The sequence below is a fragment of the Culicoides brevitarsis genome, chromosome 1 (assembly GCF_036172545.1).
Source record: "Culicoides brevitarsis isolate CSIRO-B50_1 chromosome 1, AGI_CSIRO_Cbre_v1, whole genome shotgun sequence".
NCBI lineage: Eukaryota > Metazoa > Arthropoda > Insecta > Diptera > Ceratopogonidae > Culicoides > Culicoides brevitarsis.
Window position 1 is genome coordinate 29,027,778 of NC_087085.1, and position 23,005 is coordinate 29,050,782.

General features: G+C 27.5%; 4 protein-coding genes across 4 annotated transcripts in view; 1 reads left to right on the top strand and 3 right to left on the bottom strand.

The window, feature by feature from the left end:
* Positions 1 to 23,005, bottom strand: part of LOC134827586 (zinc finger protein ZFMSA12A-like) — a 230,213-nt gene that overhangs the window by 137,894 nt on the left and 69,314 nt on the right. The window lies entirely within an intron of this gene.
* The window catches only part of LOC134827592 (uncharacterized), a 145,266-nt gene that overhangs the window by 105,570 nt on the left and 16,691 nt on the right, over positions 1 to 23,005 (top strand). The window lies entirely within an intron of this gene.
* On the bottom strand, positions 8,787 to 10,854 carry LOC134837588 (hornerin-like). The gene is made up of 2 exons (XM_063852971.1): positions 10,846 to 10,854; positions 8,787 to 10,694 (listed from the first exon to the last, which is right to left on the bottom strand). Exons 1-2 carry the CDS (start codon positions 10,852 to 10,854, stop codon positions 8,787 to 8,789), a joined length of 1,917 nt encoding a protein of 638 aa, XP_063709041.1.
* Positions 18,357 to 21,677, bottom strand: LOC134827121 (atypical kinase COQ8B, mitochondrial). Its single transcript, XM_063839672.1, has 3 exons — positions 20,615 to 21,677; positions 20,388 to 20,558; positions 18,357 to 19,375 (listed from the first exon to the last, which is right to left on the bottom strand). The coding sequence occupies exons 1-3, from the start codon at positions 21,564 to 21,566 to the stop codon at positions 18,456 to 18,458; spliced, it is 2,043 nt and encodes a 680-aa protein (XP_063695742.1). The 5' UTR covers positions 21,567 to 21,677; the 3' UTR covers positions 18,357 to 18,455.

Genomic DNA, 23,005 nt, shown 5'->3' on the forward strand with positions numbered 1-23,005 from the left:
GTTCTACCAAAAAAAAAATTAAAACAAGTCACGTGGTAAAAAATTGGAAAAAACTGCGTAGTAAAAGAATAAAACAAACCACGTGGTTAAAAAAATCAACAAGTTTTCAAGTATAAATAAATTAAGGTATAATTAACACAAAACCGTTAAAAAATCTCATGCCACAGTTTCTTAATAAATTTGAAACTCAAGAGTTGTGTTTCATGATAAACAATTTTTTTCTAAGATTTAATTAAAGTAATTCATCCTTAATATTTGCAGAAAATTCAGTCCTAAATGAAAATTCGTGGTTCACCACCGAAAAGAGTTTTTGATCAGTCAACCTGGAACTTAATTGTCAACATTTAATTCTGTATCGGATTTGAACATATATTATAGTAAAAAGCAGTTTTATGAAATGATCAAAGAGAGCATTTGTTTATTTAAATATCTGATATGGATTTGTTTGTGGTATTTCCAATAAATTTGATTATTTCGACAAAACTCTTTCGACAAAAGCCAAAGGTGATATCAAACCAAATGTCAAACCATTTGATAAAATTTTGGATAAAATAATAAATATGTACAAATATGAAATTTGTTTCACAAATTGCTTTTGAGGGTATTCTATACATTTTTAAAAATAAATTACAATTTGCTCATGCAAACTCTGACTTAATAATCTGTTTTGAGATTCTCTGAAGAATATCAAGTTTAGCTAAAAAAAAAAAAAAGGTTTGAAACAGAAAAATTAGGCCAAACAATGAAAAAATTCTTAAAAAATAAGAAAAACTTTTACTGAGTGACTTGTGAGATACCTGTGAGTGGCTCTGAGTTCTAATTAAAAATAAAAATAATTGCATAAATAGCGGCTTAATTCTTGACCTTTTTTTTAATACCAAAACCTAAATTTTGGATACCAAATTTTTGACAGAGGAGTTTTTATTAAAAAAAAAAACAAAAAAAAATTGAAGGGTACGTAGAACGACGTCTACGGGTAACGCTAGTCTGAAGGATATCTTAACTTAACACTAAATATGCATATTCACGGGCTGGTAATAAATTCGGTAAAATAAAACTTCAAATAAAAAATGTTCAATTTTTATGATGGATTTAATTTAGTCTAGAATTAAATTAAAGTAATCCAACATAAAAATTGAACATTTTTAATTCAAAATAATTTATACCCAATTTATTACCAACCTGTGAATTTGAAACCTTTGTGTTAAATTCCAATATGCTTCAGGCTAGCGTTACCCGTATACGTCGTTTTACGTACCCGTCAATTTTTTTGTTTAATAAAAAATCCTCTGACAAAAATTTGCTCTCAACTTTTAAAATATGGTTAAAAACTAAGCCGCTACAGAAAAAAGCGCTCAAACCAACGAAACCGAAAGGCTTTAAATTTTAATTTTACCTTTCTGCTACAATTTCAGTAACCAGTTGCATTCGAATTGTACACACATGTGAAAAGAATCAGGAAGTCACTCGAGCGATGCATATAATCGTGTTGCGAATTGACATCATCACGTATCTAGGAATTTTTTGGATTACATGACAGAACCGAGATGATGGCGACGTGAGAGTTGCTAATATGATGCTATAACACCACATTATCCCATAATTGGAGCTAAATGATTATCGAGCAGACTTACATAAAAAAAAATAACACTCATCACTCTGCTCCAAGGCAACAACTGAAATCAATTCAAAAATCTACAAATTTTGCATGAATTTGACATTCATTGTTTCGCTGATGACAATCATCAAAGTAAAAGCAGAGAAAAAAATTACTTGATTTGCCTCAAACTATCCATCCGCAAACAAAGAACCGGTATCATAACTCATAATTGTCATAAAATTTATAAATAATTAGCGATGGAAGTTGCATACCCTTTAAATTTTATGATAAAAAAAAATTGATTAAAAGAGGCTGATAATGATTTTTTATGGTGAGGTTTACATTTTTACCAGTTTTCATTTCTTTAAAAATAATAATAAAATAAAAAAAAAAGTGAGGAAAGCTCCAATAATGATAACGATATTAATGAGATACGAGTTTAAACGTTTTCACGCGTTTAATATTTATTGTTTGCTTTTCGTACGAGAAAGAAGTAAAATATGCATTCGTGAAGTTGATTGATCTCTTTTAATTATATACGCGTCGGATATATGACAAGGCATGCAATCGTTTCGTTACTTCATCATAACTCTTAAATAGTAATTATAATTATTTATTTATTTATTTGTTGTTGATGGTTGATTTCATGAATTTCGGAAATAAATTTCTGTGGATAATGAAATAATGGATTGATCAATTAATTATTGTTTATTTGTTGATTGTGAATAATTTGGAAGGTAATGTGGAGATTAATGCGTTTGAAATGCAAATTCGTGGAGTTTTTTTTTAACGTTTAAATAAATTTGCTCGTGAATATTTAATTTCTAGTGAATAATTGCTATACTTGTGGTGATATATTGGGATATTGAATGAATAAAAAAATCTTAAAAATGACATAGGATTTTAAAAAATTTCTAAAATTAAAAAAAAAGATTTTTGAATAACAAATGTTTAACAATATTTATTTGTTCATTGAACAGAAGAAAAGTTCAAATGGCAAGTGCAAATTCAAAAAATGTTTCACATGTCCTCCCACCTAACTTTTTCCGAAAATCCAAGGAGGGAATAATGGAATAATGATAATGGTTTTGAAATATTTTTACCTTCAAAACATACGAAAAATGACTAAAAATCATCAAAAATTGGTTGAAATCTATAAATTTTGTTATATTTTACAATTTTTTAAAGGATTAGATTAATTTTCACAGAAAAAAATTAAAAAAATTATAATTTGGAATTTGCCAAAAAAATTTTAAATTTCAAAAAAATCGTTAGAAATTTTTTTAAAAATTTAAAAAAAAATTTTGTTTCGAAAATGAATCAATTGTTAAAATAAAAGATCTAAAATGTCTATAAAGCACACAATTGAATATTATAACTCTTTAAATATGGTGAAAAAGATGCAAAAATCATTAAAATCATTGTTTTCCATTATCATTATTCATTACTCCCACCTCCTTACTTTTTAAGGTTCAAAATAATGTGAAACATTTTTTGAAATTGTACTTGCCTTAAAATGAAATTTACTATAAAAAAATGGAACATTTGTTATTGAAAATAAGGTAAAAATTTTTTTTTTTAATTTATCTAAATAATTAATTTAAAAAAATAATAAATATTTAAAAAAAAAATAAAAATATCAAAATAAATAATATTTTTAAAATAATATTGATTTAAAAAAAGTTAATTAACTAATTAAATAAAAAACTAACTAAATTAAATTAATTTAATTTAAATTAAAATTAAAAACACTAAAAATTAACTCAAAATAAAAAAATATTTTTAGAGATATTTTTACGTTTTTTGATTTATACAAATGATTTGTACAAATTATTAAAATAAACTACAAATACAATACAATATTTTATTTAACCAGGACTTAAATTTATACAATAAATGACATTAATTAAAGGGACTTGATTACTAACTAATCATAACATCTTATATATAGGACTTAACAAATAGTAGATTTTTTCTTATTTGGCGACATTAATTTCATTATTAGACACACTAACAACTACTTAAATACTAATATCACAGCTCACGATTAAAATAAACTAAAAAAATTAATAATAAAAATAAATATAAAATATTTAAGTTACGGATAAAATAATAAGAAAATTTCAATTTAAAATGAAAATTCTTTTTTTTGGCAAATAAAAATAATTCGAAATCTATAAGAAATATTTAATGTGGCATTAAATAATTAAAAAAATACATAATTTATTTTGTTGGAATAATTTATTTATAATCATAATTTATATTAGCGAATAAAGAAAATAATTAGCAATAACGAAAAAAATTAAAGAAAAAATTTATAAACTTTATGCTAAAAATATAAAAAAAAAAACATTTTAATTTTTGACAGATTTGAATATTTTTTAAGTAACATTTTCAATTGACACAAAGAATAATTGACTATTAAAAATCTAAGAAAAAAATAAAACGGTTATTAAAAAACTAATAATTACCAGACCGTGAAAATTGACTTTCATTTTCAAAGTTACAGAAGAAATCAAACCATCAACATGAATAAAATAAATAAATATTTAAAGAATTTATTTAAATTCCCAGAATAAATTTATTCAAAAAAATAAAAATAAAATAAATAAATTTATTTTTATTTATTTTTATAAATTTATTTTATGATTTTATGAAATTGACAAAATTTTCCCAAAATTAATAAAACATATATTTTTTTAATACATTTTCCAACTAGTTTTTCGTTGCCAACAGAAAAAATTTAGCACCATTTATTCATCAAAATGCGTTAAAAACCGTAAAATCCATTTAAACGATAATAATTTAAAATATCAATAAATTGAGCACCTCTAATTGCATTTTATTTAGCGCTGTATCTACGAAAAAAATTGCGTTCCGAGCATTTTAATAAATAAACAACAATAAATATTAAAATATCATAAATACCATCTAATATAAATATTTTTGTTTAAAAATTTGCGGATATGTAGCCACACACTATCGCGCAGCAGCAACATTTATCATTCGCCACATATGTAGATGAGGCAGCAAGCCTCTAGTACAGGTATAAACGTTCATTAAATAAACCAAAAAATAACATAACAGAATAACAGAGCAAAAGATAAAATATGAATCACGAATACATACAGAGAGAAAAAAAAAATTTTTTTTAATAAATAATTGTGTGAATTGTGTATCTTTTACGTAATTTTCATTGCATTCGCATGTGTCTATTGAGGTACACGATTTAAGTGAAAATAAATTTACCGGTGCGTTGATTGTGTCGGTCGGTCGTTCATTTGTTCCGTACATGCAACAATATATACTGCAGAAAAAAAGCAACAAAAATGTATAATAACAATAATTGACATTGAACCTGATTTCGTTTTTATTTATTTTTTGAATTATTTATAAATATATCATTAACTGATCGACTTGCCTGATACCTGTTGAGTCAGATGATTTTGGCAATTATCGCTAAATGAATGAAATTATTGGCAATTTTTGGCGGAAAGATTCATTTTTTAGATTAAATGAATGAAAATTAACAGTTTTGATGAAATATTTATGATAAAAATTTTATATTTTTTTTAAATAAAATTTTTAGAGAATTTGCAACATTGAGATTTATTTAACAAAAAAAAATATTTAAAAATATGCTAAAAATTATTTTTATAATTATGCGTCTGAGTAATTAAATTTTAATCAATTTCTATTTAAAAAAAATTAAAATAAATTGTTGTAATAGAATTTTATACATTTAATTAGAAAATTAATTAAATATAAAAAAATATATAATTTTTTTAGTTTTTTGATAATTTTAAAAATTAATTAATTAATTTAAAATTAAATTAAATAAATTAAAGAAAATTAAATTAATAAAATTTTGACTGAAGCTTGAGGACTTAAAAAATTAAAATAAAAAATAATTTTAACAAAATTTACAAAAAATCAAACTTATCAAAAAAAAAATTATTATGTATGATTTTTTATGAAAATTAATAATTTCTATAAAAAAAAATATTTTTTTACGTAGAAAAATTTTTAAAATTAAATTTATTGATTTTTTTTTTATTAATTAAAATTATTATTATTTTTTTTTATACAAATAATTTTAAACTTTTTATACTTTTTAATTTATTTAATTTTTTATTAACTTTTATGAGAATATTTTACCATAGATTTTTTGTAACTCAATTTTTTGATTACAATCAAATACTTTTTTAAATATTTTTTCAGGCCACTGATTTAAAAGAAAGCACCGCATTACATAAAATTACACCGACAATGACGCATATCAAAACAAAAAAATCTTCAAAAAAAACCCGAAAAAAACCTAAAAAAAATCTCTTCTGACGCACAAAGATTCCGGTAAACTTGCATTCCAATAAACGACAAAAGTGTTATGATTAATAAAAAAAAATTGCAAAGTAAGAGTATCAATTTCACGTGAATTTGAATGTTTCATTACCGTTGGGCGTCTACACCTTACTACAATTTCTGAAAGGGAAAGTACTCAAATTCGGGTTTATGTAACGCAAATTTTTTTAAATTGTTAAATTATTACAAATTATTGGAGAAAGGATCCTTCTTTTTTCGTTTATTATTATTTATTTTATTTTTTTTTTATTTTTTTCGTTTATTTGTTAACAATTTAGCAAAATTTGAACCTTGACTTTTATTTCATTTAAATGACTTCATAAAAAATCAATTTAATGCACAAGACAAAGGGAAAGAGAGACGACAATAAAAATTGTGAGAATCACCAGAGAAGTGTCGAGTGAAAACATTAACATAAGACCTTCACAATTTGCCATTCATCCTGTTTTTTATGAGTTTTATTGACAGACGTGTTCCACATGAGAAACAACAATGACTCAATTTTTCTTACATTACCGACCATTTTTTGTAAGAGATAGAAAGACGAAAAAAGTCACATATTGAATAACGTCTAAAAAAAACTCAGTTTCAAATTACATCACAAGAAAGTATTTTTTTACGAGAAGTACCTGAAATGAATGACAGACAACTGTTGACGTGACGACGACAACTGCCATAAAAAAAATTGTATCAAAATCTTGCCAAATAATTCATTTGATAATTTAAAAAAAAATAAAAATTCGTGCAACTTTTGGTCATCCGTTGATGGATGTTTTCTTTTTGCAATTTAAAAAGTACTTTTGATGCATTTTTTCGCTCTTTATCGTATCATATCACACGCAACTTTCACTCTCTTTTTAATAGTTCGTTCATTTGACTCGTTAGTGGTTTGCAGTCGTTGTTGGACATTTTTAAGAGTGATTGAATCAAGTCAAGCACAAGACTTGCCCAGAAATTTTCACTATTTTCTCTCGATTTTTTCGCAGTTTAATTAATTGTTGTTCACTCTAGTTGCATCGCACGCGACATTTTTTCCACTTTTTTTTCTCAGACAACGAGAAACATGTCACAAGACAAAACAAAAGACATGATCAGAGCAAGGTCTTTCTCATACTTATGCGATGGAATGACGAACGAGCATAAATTCAACATAAATTAAAGACAGACATGAGCATCAATTTCAATGGAAATACTTAAGTGACACATCGAGATCTTCATGCTTTGAAGTGTAAAAGTTCGTTTGATTCGCATTTTCACTGCAGACAGACAATTTAAAAATTTTTTCTAAAGTTTTTAAAGTTTCCATGAAAAAAATTGACAAAATCGTATTTTTTTGGTTTCATAATTATTTTAGGAAATATGAACTTTTTTATTAAACTTAATTTATTAAAAACTTAAATTCAAAAAAAAATTATTAGAAATTTAAATAAAAAATATTTTTAATTAATTAAATTAAATAACAATATAAATGGTAAAAATTATTTTAAATTAAATCATTTAAATGAACTAAAAAATAATTAAATAAAATTAAAATTAAATTAATTAAAGTAAATTAAATTTAAAATTATTTTAATTAAATTAAATTAAATTAAAAATTATTTTAAATAAAAAAATTAAATTATTTAAATAAACTAAAAAAAATTAAAAAAAATTAAAATTAAATTAATTAATTTAAACTATTCAAAAAAATTAATTTGAAATTATTTAATTATTTATTATTTAATTAATTTATAAAAATTATTTATTAATAATTTTTAATTAATATTAATTAATTTACTTTAAATTTATTTTAATAAATTCGTATCCAATAAAATTTATTAAAAATTAAATTAATTTCATTTTAACCAAATTTATCTTAATTATTTTTTTATTTTAATTTAAGTTTGAGTATTACGAACATTTTCGCTTCACCACTAAAAAAATAAAAATGAAAATATTTTTAAAATTATGAGCGTTAAAAAAACTTTAAACTTTAGAATAAAACAAGAAATCATTCAATTCAGTTTAATAAAAAAAAAATTATCTAAAAAACACTCGTAAAATTAATTAAAAATATGTTTAAAAAATCATTTATCCAAAATTAACTAAAAATATCAATAAAAAAACAGAAATTTTCTTTGAATTCGTTTACAAAAAAAAATTATCAAAAAAAATTTTTTTTTTTTTATTTTTCCTAAACAGACAGACATTTAAAACTTTTTCTTATAAAAATCATCGTAACACGAAAAAACATAGTAAATAATAATTATATTCCGCTAATAGTTAGCTATGTGTGCAAACAATGGGCAATCAAGCGATTTGTGTGACTGTGACAATGACAAATAGCATAATTGATGCCGTAGAGGACAGTTTGTTGTTACAGTTTCCCAGTGAATTTCGAGATTTAGGACAGCGATTTGAAATTGCTGTAAAATTAAGTTTATTAACCTTTTTTTTCTCGCATTTTGTAATGTCACAAAAGTTACAAAAGACTTGGAAGCGAATAAGCGACGAACCTTCTTGAAAAATTGATTCTTAATGCGTTTCGACCTAATTTTGAGGTTTTATGGTTAATTAAAATAAAATCTTCTATTTTTAGTATTTTTTTATTATTTAATAACAAAACTTATGATTAGTTTCAATTACACAATATTTCGAGATTATTACAATTAAAATATTAAAAAATAAACACACGACACACAATCAAGTTACTTTCGGTCCTAATTTTGTGGTTAAATGCCAAAAAATTTTGTGAATAAATAATTTTTTTCCTGAGTGCAAGCACTTTTTTAATGTTAACTTATAAAAGCGGGCGTGAAAAACAAAACAAAATTACTCATGGCATCTAGTGATGGTAGTAACTTGATTCACCGCCGTGATGGCTTCCTTGATGGAGGTAATTGTGGGATGATGGGACTCCGTAACTGGAAGCTGGAGGTCCATGATTTGCGGGAATGTAGGTTTTCTTGGGAGGAATATAGGATTTTGTAGGGATTTCATAGGATTGGTGACCTCCTTGAGAGCCGCCATGAGAAGAGTAAGAGTCTTCACTGATGCTGCCGAGATAAGCGGATGGCTTGAAGGCAGTCGAGGATTGATGGAGATGAGGTTTGGATTGGACAAAAGATGAGAAAGATGAAATCGGGACTTTGCTATAGGTCATGGGAATGATTTTGTGTCCGCCTGATGATGGGCCTTTTGAGGAGGAGAAATAAGAGGAGGAGGATGAAGGTCCACTTGAGATATGTCCATGGCTGGGACCATGATGGGAAATGTGAGATGATGAAGGTCCCGAGTAATGTCGGAGACCTTTGTGACCAGCAGCATATGAGGGAGCTTGTTCTTGAGGAGCTTTATGGGAGATTTGGTGACCTCCGAATGAGGAAGAGCCGCCATGAGATGAGAAACTGGGAGCACCATAGGAGCTTGAAATGCCTGAAGATCCATGAGATGATCCGAAGCTATTTCCGTGAGAAATTCCATGAGAGATTCCGTGAGAGATTCCATGAGAGAAGCTGGCGGGAGCTTTGTATGAACCTCCTGAGGAATGAGAGCCGAATGATTGGCTTGAGCCTGAGGAATGGCTTGGAGCACCATAGCTTGTAGAAACAGGAGCGCTGTAGGATTTGAATGAACCAGAAGATCCTGATGTTGATACAGAAGGAGCTCCATAGGAGCTTGAGATTCCATGAGATCCAGAGGAGACAGCTGGTGCTCCATAAGAGCTTGAGATTCCATGAGATCCAGAGGAAACAGCTGGTGCTCCATAAGAGCTTGAGATTCCATGAGATCCAGAGGAAACAGCTGGTGCTCCATAAGAGCTTGAGATTCCATGAGAACCTGAAGAAACTGCAGGTACTGAGACTCCATGAGATCCTGAACTAACATATCCAAATTGTTGGCTGGAAGATCCACTTGAGGCATGTGAAGGAGCTTTATAAGTTTGAGCAACTCCCGATGAATGTCCTCCGGTACTCGGAGCTCCATAGCTAAAGGAAATTTCCTTCGAAGGAGTTATGCTGAAAGAATTGGTATCAATAGATCCATGCGATTGTCCTAAAAGTGATCCAAAATCAATATTGGCATAGCTTGAAGCTTCTGGAGCACCATAAGAGCTGGAAATGCCATGAGATGCTCCTTGAGCTCCTCCTTGTGAATGACCAATGGATTGTTCAACGCCTCCATGTCCTCCGGTTTGCAAGCCAGCAATTGTCGTGTAATGCGGAGCTTTGTATTGAACTTGAGATGCTCCAACATGTGATTCTTCGCTTCCAGCATGTCCTTGTGACAAAGCGGAGTAATCTAATCCGGCATAGTTAGGAGCTTCATACGATCCAGCAACTTCATGACCTCCATGTTCTTGCGATTGTCCTCCAAAGAGGTAGGAATGATCGCCTCCCAATTGGGACATGAGTTGAGCGAAATCACCGCCAGACAAGGCATTTCCATAGGCTTCTTCGCCAGCACCATGAGTGGCTTGAGCTGAACCAAAAGCGGCATAAGAATGTTCATTCAAGGGAGCTCCAAGAGGAGTTCCATAGGAATCTGAAGGCACGGAAATTCCTTGATTACCGAAAGTAGGCTGGGCATGACTGGGCTCGGAATAATCGTAGCCTGAGCTTACAATTGGCGCGTCACGTTTTTCACTCTTTTTCTCTTTCGTTACTTTCGTAAGTTTTGTTGGAGCTTTATCTTCAACTTTTACTTGGATAGCGAGCGATGATGCCACTAACAAGTAGCTAATTAGTGCAATCTGAAAGACAGATAATTTTTTTCAATTTTAAAATTTTATTTTATTCACTTTTTTAAAGATTTTCTTTATAAAATTTTTATTTTTTTTTTTAATTAAATTAAAGTCCTTTTTATTATTTTTTTTTTCATTTAAATTTCAATCAATCACAAACCTTAAACATTTTTACACCACTTTACTTCACAAATGTCACTTTAAATTAATTTACTTCGTTAAATTTTATTCGCAAAAAAAAATTAATCATCCACAAGTCAGTTCGCTTGGACTATCCAAATTGAAATGTGCTCATAGTCAAAAATTTCATACACTTTTATAGCAGGGCCTTTTACTTGCACTTTTTTCGTTTTGTTATGCTGTCTCGTACAAAAAAAAAACGCAGGACAAAAAAAGAGCAATTTTATGCAAACGACTCCGATGTGTACGAAACGGTAACGATGACGACACGACCTACGACTCAACGTGCGAAGATCTACAGAAAATACAATGCAACCCAAAATAAGTTTTTTTTTTCTGTATCAATTTCGGCGTGCGATGTCGTATGCTGTTCGCAGTTTGTGATTGTATCATTCGTACGACATACAAATTATTTAATGCCGTGTATTCGGTTAAGTTCATGAGATGTACGAGTACGAAATATTATGATATAGCTTTTTCGATATAATTAAAAATATGATCGCATAATATTGTTTTTTATCAGATGAGACCTAGAAATGTTACAAATTTTAATGAAAAATAATAAAGAGTTTTTTTACGAAATTCTTTAGGAAATTTTTCTCGGATTAGATAAATATAACTAAAATTATATTCCAAAATTGTTTTCTTCTTCACGTTATATTTTCAAAATAAAAACCAATGGGGATATAGAATTCGGGTTTTAGTACTAAAATTCATGAAATTTTTCAATTTTGAATTTTTTTAATTTTTTTTTTCTAATTTAAAAAAATAAATTAATTCATTTTTAATAATTTTTTAATAATTTGAAAATAATTGAAATATTTTTTAAAAAATTAATAATTTAAATAATTCATATTTAAAAAAACTTAAAATTGATAATCGAAAAAAAAATAATTTTTATAAAATTCTCAAATGAAGCAAAAATTTAAAAAATTAATTTAATGAATTTTAAAAATTTGTTAATAAATTTTCAAACATATTTTTATCATAATTAAGCTTAGCAAAATTATATATTTTTAATTATTTAAGCATATTTTAAAGTTAAAGTGTTTCGTATTTTTTTTTTAATTCAAAAAATATTTAATTTTTTTTTTAATTTTTGCAAAAAATTAAACTTTATTTTTTGCATTTGACATTTTTGAATTAAGAATTTCTTAAAATTTAATTTTTAATCAAAAAAAATTGTTTGATGGTTTTCTTTCAAATTTAGACTCAAAGTGTCAAGATACTAAAATTTTGAAAAAAAGATTATTTTTAACCAAAATAACGTTTTGTTTAATGCATAAAATTGCACATTTTGCCTATAACTGCATATTTTTCATTCATATTTTAGGTGCCTAAAATGCTTTCTTAAACGCATATCTTTGCCAAGCTTCATGATAAAACTTAAAAAAGTCGAATGAAAAAGTAAAGAAAAACTTGTGAAGAATGTATGTTTTAATTTTGTATGGGAAAAAATAACGATTCGAACAAATTAATATTAAAATTGTCTACAGAAAAAAAGCGCTGAATAACTTTCTTCCAAAAAAATCTGAAAAATGTCCTTGAAAAGTGAAATTTTTCTTTACTCTGATGGTCACAATTTTAAGAAATTTAATCTTAAAAAATTGTGATAAAATATTTTTCTGTCCTAATTTAAAAAAAAAATTATTCATAAATGTTTGCGCAGGAAAATCAATCAAATATCCTTCGAAAAAAAAACGACATGACAAAAGACATAAAAAAATGAGTTCATTCTACATTTAAAATAATAAAAATTTAACAAAAATATTTCATCCAGATTGCAAAACATCACCATAATTCACACAGAATCGCGACAAAAAGAAACAAAAAAAGTCTCACAAAAAAAATTGGAAGATTTGCATGTACGATATCAAGGCTCCCCGCTGACCTGCAATCTGATATCTGCAGGTTAACACGAAAAATTAAAACAAAAACGATCCTTTCACACATACTCCACGCTTCATCATTGTTGTCCGCCTTGAGTCAGAAAGTATACAAATATTACGACAATAAATAATTGTCCAAAAAAAAATTTCCTTTTTTTCGGCATTTTTCAATGGATGATTCAATTATGTATAATCGCGTTACTAACAAGCCATCAAGATACACACGACAACTGAATTACTTGAGAAAACAAAAAAAAATAAAAGAAAGACTTTTTTTTCGAAGGGAGGTCATTAAGGCACAACTTAAAGTACATAAACGAACAATTAACGATAATCTTCTAAAATTTGATCGTTGCGCCGTAAATGAGGTTGCAAAATGATCGATTAATTGAAAATGTTTCCATATTGTGAAAGGGTGGCGTTAATTACATTTTAACGAGATAACAAAAAAAAATGTTATTATGACTTTAATATGAGTCATGACAACCGTAAAATATTTTTAATTAAGTTAATCGATCCAAATAATTATTCGACCGAACAGAACGATTCACCCACCGCCGCTAGCATTAACTTATATCCTCATCACACTCATTTACTTAATTTCTGTTTAATTATTGCACCGTTTATTAAAATCGAAATGCGTCGAAAATATTTAGTAAATTGATGGTAATTTTATAAATAATCCCTTTTTTGTGTTTTATGAAGCTGAATCAATAATCAAAAATATTTTTATTTTTTGTTTATTTTTTGAAAATATTAAATTTTATTTAATTAAAGAATTTTTATTAACTATTATGTATTAAAAAATTAAATTTTAATTTTATACTTTTGGTTGAAAATCATCGACTAAATATAAATAAATATCTACTTAAGTTTCAGAATAAGGGAAAAAAAAACTTAAAAAAAATTAAAAAAAATATTTATTAATTTTGTCTAAAAATATCGTATAGTCGTTGATTTAAATTAAAGTTAATTAATTTATTTAAATAAAAAATAATAATATTAATTAATTAAATAATAATTTAAAGTTAATATTAAGTTAATTTTTTTATGTAAAAAATTTTAATTTAAAATGTACAAAATTGTTTAAAATTATCTAAATTATCATATAAAGGTAAACTCTAAAACACTCAAAATTTTGGCAAAATTAAAGAAAATTAAAATTTCTAAGAAAAAATATTTTTTTTACCTATTTGTAAAATATAAATTTTTTTTTGAAAAATTGATATTTGACCCCATTTAGGAAGATTTTATTTAATTTTTAATTTTAAATAATTAATTAATTTTTTTTTGTTTTAATTTAATAATAATTAATGCTCGTTTAAATGTAATATTAAATTTTAACTAAAATCATTTGTTGAATTTCTGATTAAATGGTAAATAAATAAAATAAAAAATTATAAATAAAATAAATATTAAATTAATCTAATTTTTTTAATTTAATATTTAATTTATTTATTTTAATTAAATTTAATTTTTTTATTTTATTTAATTTAATTTATATTTATTTTTTTAATATTTTCTATAATTGCATCGACCTCATAAAACTAACTCATATAGTTGATATTTGACACTGCAATAAAACGTGAATAATAACAATCATTATTATGATGATGATTATTCTATTACTTCCCACTTAAAATGTTTGTTTAAATCCATTTATTTCGGTAATTTTTAATTTTAATTGTTTTTTTTTTAATTTCTCATGACACTTTTATGTAACTATTCGCGTGTGTTTTTAATAACCGGCAAATTATTCGAAGCCATATGTATCGCACGCCGGCTACAGAGCAATAACATTAAGTAATAAATGATTGAAATGTTTCCAAAAATGAGATTAACAGCGAAAAAAAAGAAAGGTAGAAAAATTGCGTCCTTGACAGTTTGCAATGATTTGATGTCGTCGAAAGTTGTTTTTTTTTCGTTTCCCATGCAAACGAGAAGAAATTATTAAATCCCTGGTAGGACGACACCTTTCACTTCATGCATTTGGCACGAACGAAGTAACATTCCACCTTTCTCCACAGCAACTGCATTCTCGGCCCAACCCAACGGCTTAAGTCATCCTTTTATGTAAGGGAAATTTGATAAAGCTCGTGAAATATTTGTCCGTTTCGAAAAAAAAAACGATCCGCTGATTGATATTGCAATTATATTAGTCAAAGTCCGAGTAAAAGGTGGAAAGTGCTACACTTGTTTTGTAATAGCACCACAAAAATAATTATAATACAATAGTAAAAGGTGCCACAGCAGTTTAAAAAATCTTACAAAAAAAGGTACTGAGCGATAAATTGCAAAGTGTCAATACACTGACGATGATGCTGACGTTTGGTCATGTGTTACACTTTTTATTATGTATGCGCGATCGAGATGCGGTAATACTTTTGATTGTTTCTTCCGAAAGTACAACAAACAACGAAAAGTTTAATAAACTATTGCAACATGAATGCGGCGCGTTATACGGGAGTGAACAGCAACAACAATAACGAAGCAAAAAAAAAATTTCAATTTAATCATGAAAGTAACAAAACAGGTACGTACTTTGTATGAAGAAATTAATTCAAAGAGTAAATAGTTTAATTGATAAGTGGTCAAAACGGAAATAATAACTGGTCTATATAATTGTTTTGGTTTTTTGTTGAGTTATTTTGATTTACATTGTGGTTGAGGCTCGTGATCAACCTTTTTTTGTTCAGTAGAAGTGATTATCTCAAATGAATTGGATGATTGATTGATTATATGTTTAACAGTGCTAATAAGTGAATATTAATTTTAAAGTTTGAATAGAAATGAAAACAAAATTGTGCATTTAAAATAAATTGTCCTAAAAAATTAGAAAAATTAATCTAAATGAAAAGTTTTTAAACAAAGTTAAATTATTATTTAAAAACTTGACAACAATATGTCTTGAACTTGCGCCAAGACTTGCGCGTATTTCATATTAATTTACTTTTTACTAATACCTTTTTTTTTATTTTTGCAGGTAAGAAAAACTTTTAAATATTAGAAAAAATATTAGAATTAAATGAAGATAAAATATAAAATTTCAGAAATAAGAAAAAATCATAAGTGAAAAAATCGGATTAAATTCGTAAATCCGCAAGAAGTCTCCTCCCCCAGTTGGAACCAATAATGGAGACAAATTGCTTGATCGATAAAAAAAATGTGTCGTGAAAAAATAACGGCTGTCCTCACCAACTCAGTAACTGAAGCATTTAATTCAGCATCATTGAACAAGGTCCTGAACGATAAACCTCCGGAAGTTGCAAACGAAGAAAAAAGGCTGCCAAGAAGTACACGATCCGCCTTATCGCAACTCAGCTCAGGATACAGCAGACTAACCAACAACTATCTGCACCGCATCGATGACAGTATTGAAGACAAATGCGACTTGTGCGGCGAAACGCCGCATGACGTACACCACCTGTTCAACTGTCGAGAAAAACCAACGGACCTCTCTGTCATTGACCTATGGCAGAATCCTTTGGAAGTGGCAAAATTCTTGGGACTCGAACCGGAAGAGTCAACTGCTTAACTTACCGCTACCTTAGAACAAGCTGAAAGAACCATCACACTGCAACAACAAAAAGTAAAATTAAAAAAAGTAACTAGAAGAAAAAAAGCTTCTAGAATCCTAATAAGAGACCGATTAGAGCCGCAAAACAATTGAAAGAGCTTTAAACATCAAACTTTGACTTTCGATAACCAAACTACCTCCTGTCATGATTTAAATTACTTGTTAAATATTAATTAGTAGTATCTAGACTTGACTCAATTTGGAGCTTCTATTGAACTCGCTTGTTCTCTTTTGTTTGCCCCATTAAGAGCAATGACTCGCAAGGACTTCTTGGAGTTGGTCTTTTCTGTACTATAACATTTTAAACTTTTCAATTAATTAGTTGATTGTTAATTTTTGGAACGAATGCTGAAGAGAAAACCCACTCTTTGATATGGATATAAGTCAAAATAATGAATTTGAACTCCCCAGGAAGGTTTTAATAGTTTTAGAACCTTAAATGATTGCTGTTCTAACTCTAACCCGCTTTACAAATGATATTTCGTTGATCGATGCACAAAACTTTGACCTTACTATTGATAAAATTCATATTCATACGCGTAATTAAGTAATATAGATTTTTGACAAATTACAAACTTCCGGACAGACATCCCCCAATCCGATTACAACTTAATTTTAATCCGAACAAAATTTCTCTGACTTTAAAAAAATATTTCAAGTTAAAGTTCAACATGTAACTTATGTAAATTTCATTCGAAAGTGGCATCGTAACTTCTGATAAAGAAGCAACTATGGCATGTAATATATCACGTATTTTAAATAATTTTCCCAGTAAATGAAATTGATACTTGTACACTATATAATTAATTTGTATGCAAAAATCAGGCATTAATTGAATCTTATCGTATCGTATTTAAATTTGCGCACATTCATGGCTGTTTTTTACCAATTAATGCAAGCCTTAATTTCGACTTAATAATAGTAGTAGCAATTTTCGGCGAATTAATTAAATGACCCCCGTTCTTCTACACCAAAACATTATCTGGCATCCGCAATTTCATGGGTGGCAAATAACAAAAACATTATTAAAATTTTAATCATGTGAATTTTCGGTCATCACTTCTTTTTAGAAGCCAGTAACAAACCTGTCATTGTGAATCGGCTTCACATGCTGGATTAATTTTTGACATTTTAATCATTTTAAACACTTTTCACGCTTCATTAGTGCACTTTATTGCATAAGTAATGAGAGATGTTCATTTCACGCTGGGAAAAAAATGTATCATATCACTTTTTTATGATTTTTAATTTTTTTTCGAATGTGATATCAAAAAAATAACCATAATTTATTGCAAATTTAATATTGAGCTTGTACTCGCTTATTATTTATTTGTTCGCGTCGACTTGAAAAAGCATGCAAATTAATATACCTACCTGGATCACGTATCAAAAGAGTAATATGGTACGAAAAAAATTGAAATTATAATAATATGAAACTCGGACAAGTATTCAGGAGGGATTTTAGCGCGCAAAAAACAATAAAAATGTTTTTATTTGGAAAATAAATGAATAATGTGGAGTCCATCGTAAAAAATAATGCATGTAATAAAAAAATTTAAATTTTAATTTAGATGCAAGTAGCTACTGGGGACTTGATTACAATAATATACATGCAGCTTAATTCTTGGCTGTCGCTGATAATGATCTTTTAATGGAACGAATTATTACATGCCGTTACTTGAGGGACATAATAATGAACTGCCATATTTTTTCGGGCAATTTAATGGAGTTGCCTGGTTTTTTCTTTTTTTTTGTTTTATTTTCATAATTTTTCAAGACATTTTCAAAAAAAATCAATTATTTTAATTTTTTTTTTTTTGAAAATCATATTTTAACTTGAATTTTCTTCTCTAAAAATATTTTTTATAAAATTACTTAATTTTTTGAAAAAAAAAAAAAATCAATTTTTTTTGAAAATTTCAAAGAAGATTATTAAAAAAACTTGATTTTGCGAAGTTTTTTTATTTATTTTGCAAAGTTTTTTTGTTTTTTAATTTGTGAAAATATTTTTTTTTAATTTTGTGAAAAAATTATTTTTTCTAATTTTCTAAAAAAAATATATTTTTCGTTTATTTAACTCAATTTCAGCCTAAAATTATTTCCAATTCTAAGTACGAACCGAATTTAATCATCAAATTTGTAATTTTTGACAATTTCATCGAAAATTGGTTTGCAATCGAGTATCGCATTCAATCTATAGCACAACAAAAATATTCCGGAAATTTTGCGATGAAGCGAATAAATTTCGTCTGGCGGCGGGCACAAACGATGCGCAACCATAACAGGCACTAAATCAGCAATTCTCTTCGTCGTGTCTTGATGCCCAAAGTCAAACTCGCCCGGCAAGCTGAAAACTTCTCCCAAAATCATCACGGCATCGATATGGGCGTCTACCATTTGTGCGGTCTCGTATCCCGTGAGAAATCCCATTTTCTTCGACAACTCATGAATTTCCTTGCGATCATTTCGTGACGCTGCCAAAATTACTCGTAAATAATTATCGATGAATGCTTTGCTGTAAAATCGTGTCGCACCGAAATCGATCAAGGTAATTTTCCGCGTGTTCGGATCATACAAGAAATTCGACCAATTGGGGTCTGTTTGCATGCAACGATAGTCAAACAGTTCCAACAAGCACAATTTCATGGCAGAACGCGCGATATATTGTCGATGATCGTTGTCCATGTTGAAACACTGATCGATGGGGACGCCAGGTGCGAGTTCTGTCGTCAAAATACTGCCGGTTGAGAGACTTTTAATGACTTTCGGGACACGAAATTCCGGATGTTTGACAATTAGTTCGGCAAAACGTTCCGTGTAATCCGCCTCTCGACGATAATCTACCTCCCACGCTAACTCACGCTTCGCTACTTTCACCACGTTATCAATAAACATGCCCTTTGGAAAGACATCCCACACCTTTAACATGGAGACGAGATTGTCGATGTCACTTTCGATGCTCTGACCAACACCAGGATATTGGATTTTTATTGCCACGTGGGTGCCGTCGAGTAGGACGCCGCGATGTACTTGACCGATACTTGCTGAAAAAAATTTTAGGAATTTAATTAAAATTTCTTAAAATTGTTTAAAAAATAATTTTCTCAATTTTTTGGAATTTTTTACATAAATTTTAAAAGATTTTTTTTTTCTATATTTGAAAAAATATATTTAAAAAAAATTAAATTTAATATTGTAAAAAATAATTTTTAAATTTTTAAATTTTTAATTTTTTCTCGATTTTTTAAAATAATTTTATTAAAATTTAATAAAAAATTTAATAAAATTTAATTTGAATCTAAAAAAATCATAAATTTAAAAAAAATACATTTTAATGAAAACAAACCAAATTTTACAATTTTTAAAAAAGGTAATTTTAAAAATTTAAAATATTAAATTAATCTATTAATTGAAATTATTAATTTTAATAATTTTAATTTTTTAATTTATTTTTTTTTTTTTTTAATTTATTTATTTTTTTTTTAAATTTTTTTTTTTATTTATTTTTTTTAAATTTTTTTATTTTTTTTTTTAAGTTTTAAATTTTTAATTAAAAATTTTAAAAAATTTTATTTAATTTTTTTTAAAATTTATTTTTTTTTAATTTTTAAAAAATTAAAATTAAGTAAAAATGGAAAAATTTTTTTGAATATTTTTGATGCCCCATTTCAAAAAATTAATGAATAAAAAAAAAAGTAAAAATTTAATAAAATTGATTTTTTGGTAAAATTTTTCAAAAAAAAGAAACATTTTTTTTTGTGCTGAAAAATTTTAACATAAATTTTAAAATTTAAAATTAAAAAAAATTTTTTTCAAAAATTTTTGAATTTTTAAATTTTTTTGGTTTAAATTTTTAAAATATTCTGAGATTAATTTAATTAAAAATTAATTAAATACCATAAAAATAATAAATTATTAATTATTGATCAAAAATTATTAAAATTTAATTTTTATGAAAAAGTATTTCAAATTTATTTTTTATTTTGCCCCCCCCATTTTGAAAGAAATTTAAAAACAAAAATTTAAAAAAAAAATAATAAAAATTAATTTTCTTACCAGCAGCAAAGGGTTTTTGTTCAAAAGACGCAAGCTGATCTCTCCAATTTTCCCCCAATTCTTGTTTCAGCGCCTTTTCAACCTGCCAATCGGGCATATAATCCGCTGCTTGTCGAACACGATCAAAAGCTTTTATCAGTTGCGGTGACACAACATTGGAATCTTGAATACCTTTTGAGAAAAAAAAAATAAAATTTAAAACAAAAATGAAAAAATTAAAAACTCACTCAATATTTGGCCTAATTTTAATGCAGCTCCACGAACTTTACACAAAGTATCAACAATTCGTTCTGTATTTTCTGGACTAAAAACAGCTTCTTTCACACTTTTGGAGCCCCCGATGCCCAGCATGCCCTTTGTAAGCTCACTAACGGTTCCAAAACCCAATCCGGCGAATAAATTTCCGAACGAAACCACTCTTCCAATGCGTGACGACGGAACTTTACGTTGTTTTGCCACGGAACTCAACTCAGGTAAGCTAAATTCTACTTTTGGAGCTTCGGGAGTGGATCCCTCGTTCGATGTTTCGCGATTTTTGCCGTAATTCGAAACGACATCCATCATATTTTTTACTTGATTTTCTCCTTTGGCGAAAGATTCTTTGGGTATTGGTGCTCCTAACTTAATTTCTGGCTTCGCTACGGGCTTTTCTTCGATCGGATCAACTTTTTTTTGTTGATCATCGTAACTCAAACGCACTTTTTTCTGCTTCACTTGCGACAAAATCGTCTCCAGCTCTTTCAACGTGATTGACGACACATCCAACTCTTTCAAATCTATTTTCTCATCCGAACTTTTGGCTTGATTTACGGCAAATTTCACATCTGCCATCGTTTCAGCGCTGTTACCTGTTGCTGTCTCCGTAACTCCCAGATTTTGTTGAGTGATTGTTTTCAATTGATCAACCGGTTTCATGAACATTTTCAAACCTTCGACAACGGTGCCGCCACGCTCGAATGACTCTTTCACCAAACTGCCCACACTTTCGAGCTCTTTGCCAGGATCTTTTGTGATTTTGTCTGTGCACGCCTGAACACTTGCCAAGTTTTTTTCGAGTGCCGAACGAACGGATGAATTTGACCACAAATGACGCATTTCGGCATTTTGGTTTTTTACCAAAGCCTCTGCCACGATTTGCATCCCTTTCAGCATGCCAGCAAGCTCCTGACTGCGAGACATCGTTACAACTTAATTTTAGGGCTTAACACTAATTTTAAAGGTAAGATATTTGTGCCTAAATTATTGCTACTTTTAATTGGTTTTATTTTTATTATGCAACCAACGTGAGTTTTTCGTTTCAGTACTCCTCATACACAATTGAAATGCAAGCAGTGGCGGACCAACTAAATAATAGCTACGGAATATGCAGGGCCGAAAAGAATTCAAAAGTAAGAAAAAATGATTTTTTGCTTAATCTTAAGTAAAATAGTCATTTAAATTTGACTTAAGGTAACTTAATTGACTTAGTTGGCTTACAAAAAATGTTCAAAAAGCGAAAAATTTGCCCCAAAATTATATCAAAAAACTTATAGATTTTTGACTTGCTCTTAAGCTTATTTTTAGGTCTTAATAATGCGTATCAAAGAGACTGGGCTAACTTATTTTATCCTTTTTAGTACTTTTTTAAAATCTTTAATTTTTAGTTTTTAAGATAAAAAAGATGAATTTCAAATATTTTTTTTTTATTTTATTTTTCGTATAGTAGAAATATATCAGCGTAAATTAAAATTTAAAATATAAAAATGGTGAATCGTGATTTGGAATTATAAAAATTTTCAGTCATTGTCAAAGTTTCAAAAGAAAAATTGCTTGAAGTTTTTTTATGTTTCTTCTTATTGACCATACAAAATGCACATTCGGATGTTAAAAACGCTCTACAACAAAGTATACAAAAATTCAAATCTTCAAAAACACTCAAACTGCAATACATCTTATTCAAAAAACACCTCGCCTTGAACCACAAACACAAACTTTTTTATCTAAATCACATCTTAGACAATATAAAACTCAAAGAAGAAACATGCAAGATACACCATGACATAAATGTAGGATTAAGGGTAAGGACCAACAGGAAAATTTTAAAGGAATCAATTGAAGCCCAAATAAAAAAACTAAAATTAGGTAAAAAAAAAAAAATTGAAAAGCAATTAGAAGAAAATGTAAAATTTGATTTAAAAAAAATTAAAAAATATAGTGAAATTGTGAAATAATGAAATTCTGTCAAACTTGGGTGAAAGAAATGTTAAATTAATATTTATCATCAAAGCCAGACACTAAAATTTTTTAAAAAAATGTGACACTCAAGTGAAAAAAACATTTTCCCATAATAAGAATGAACCGATAAGACCGACAAGTAACATGAGGTTCAAGTGCTTCTTTGAAGCATTATTGCGAGAATGAGCTGGCTATATCTGATATTTTATTGATTTGTGCTTTGTCCTTTAACCATTATAGTAACTTGTACACTATCTGCCTGTAATTTTAAGAAATCAAAAATAAGAAATCTAACTGTCTAATTTAAGAAAGAGTCATTAAGATGAAAGACAAAAAGATTAGCTTCTTATGCCGACGATCACCTACCAATGGCTTCTGAATCCCAAATAATGGATAAGACTGAT

Bases quoted from the DNA above. Each gene is read 5' to 3' on its own strand.
- LOC134827121 (XM_063839672.1), bottom strand. From the start codon at position 21,566: ATGTCTCGCAGTCAGGAGCTTGCTGGCATGCTGAAAGGGATGCAAATC. The intron at 20,559-20,614 runs GTGAGTTTTTAA...TTTTCTCAAAAG, and splicing joins AAAATTAGGCCAAATATTGA to GTATTCAAGATTCCAATGTT. The intron at 19,376-20,387 runs GTAAGAAAATTA...AATTTTTTTCAG, and splicing joins ACAAAAACCCTTTGCTGCTG to CAAGTATCGGTCAAGTACAT.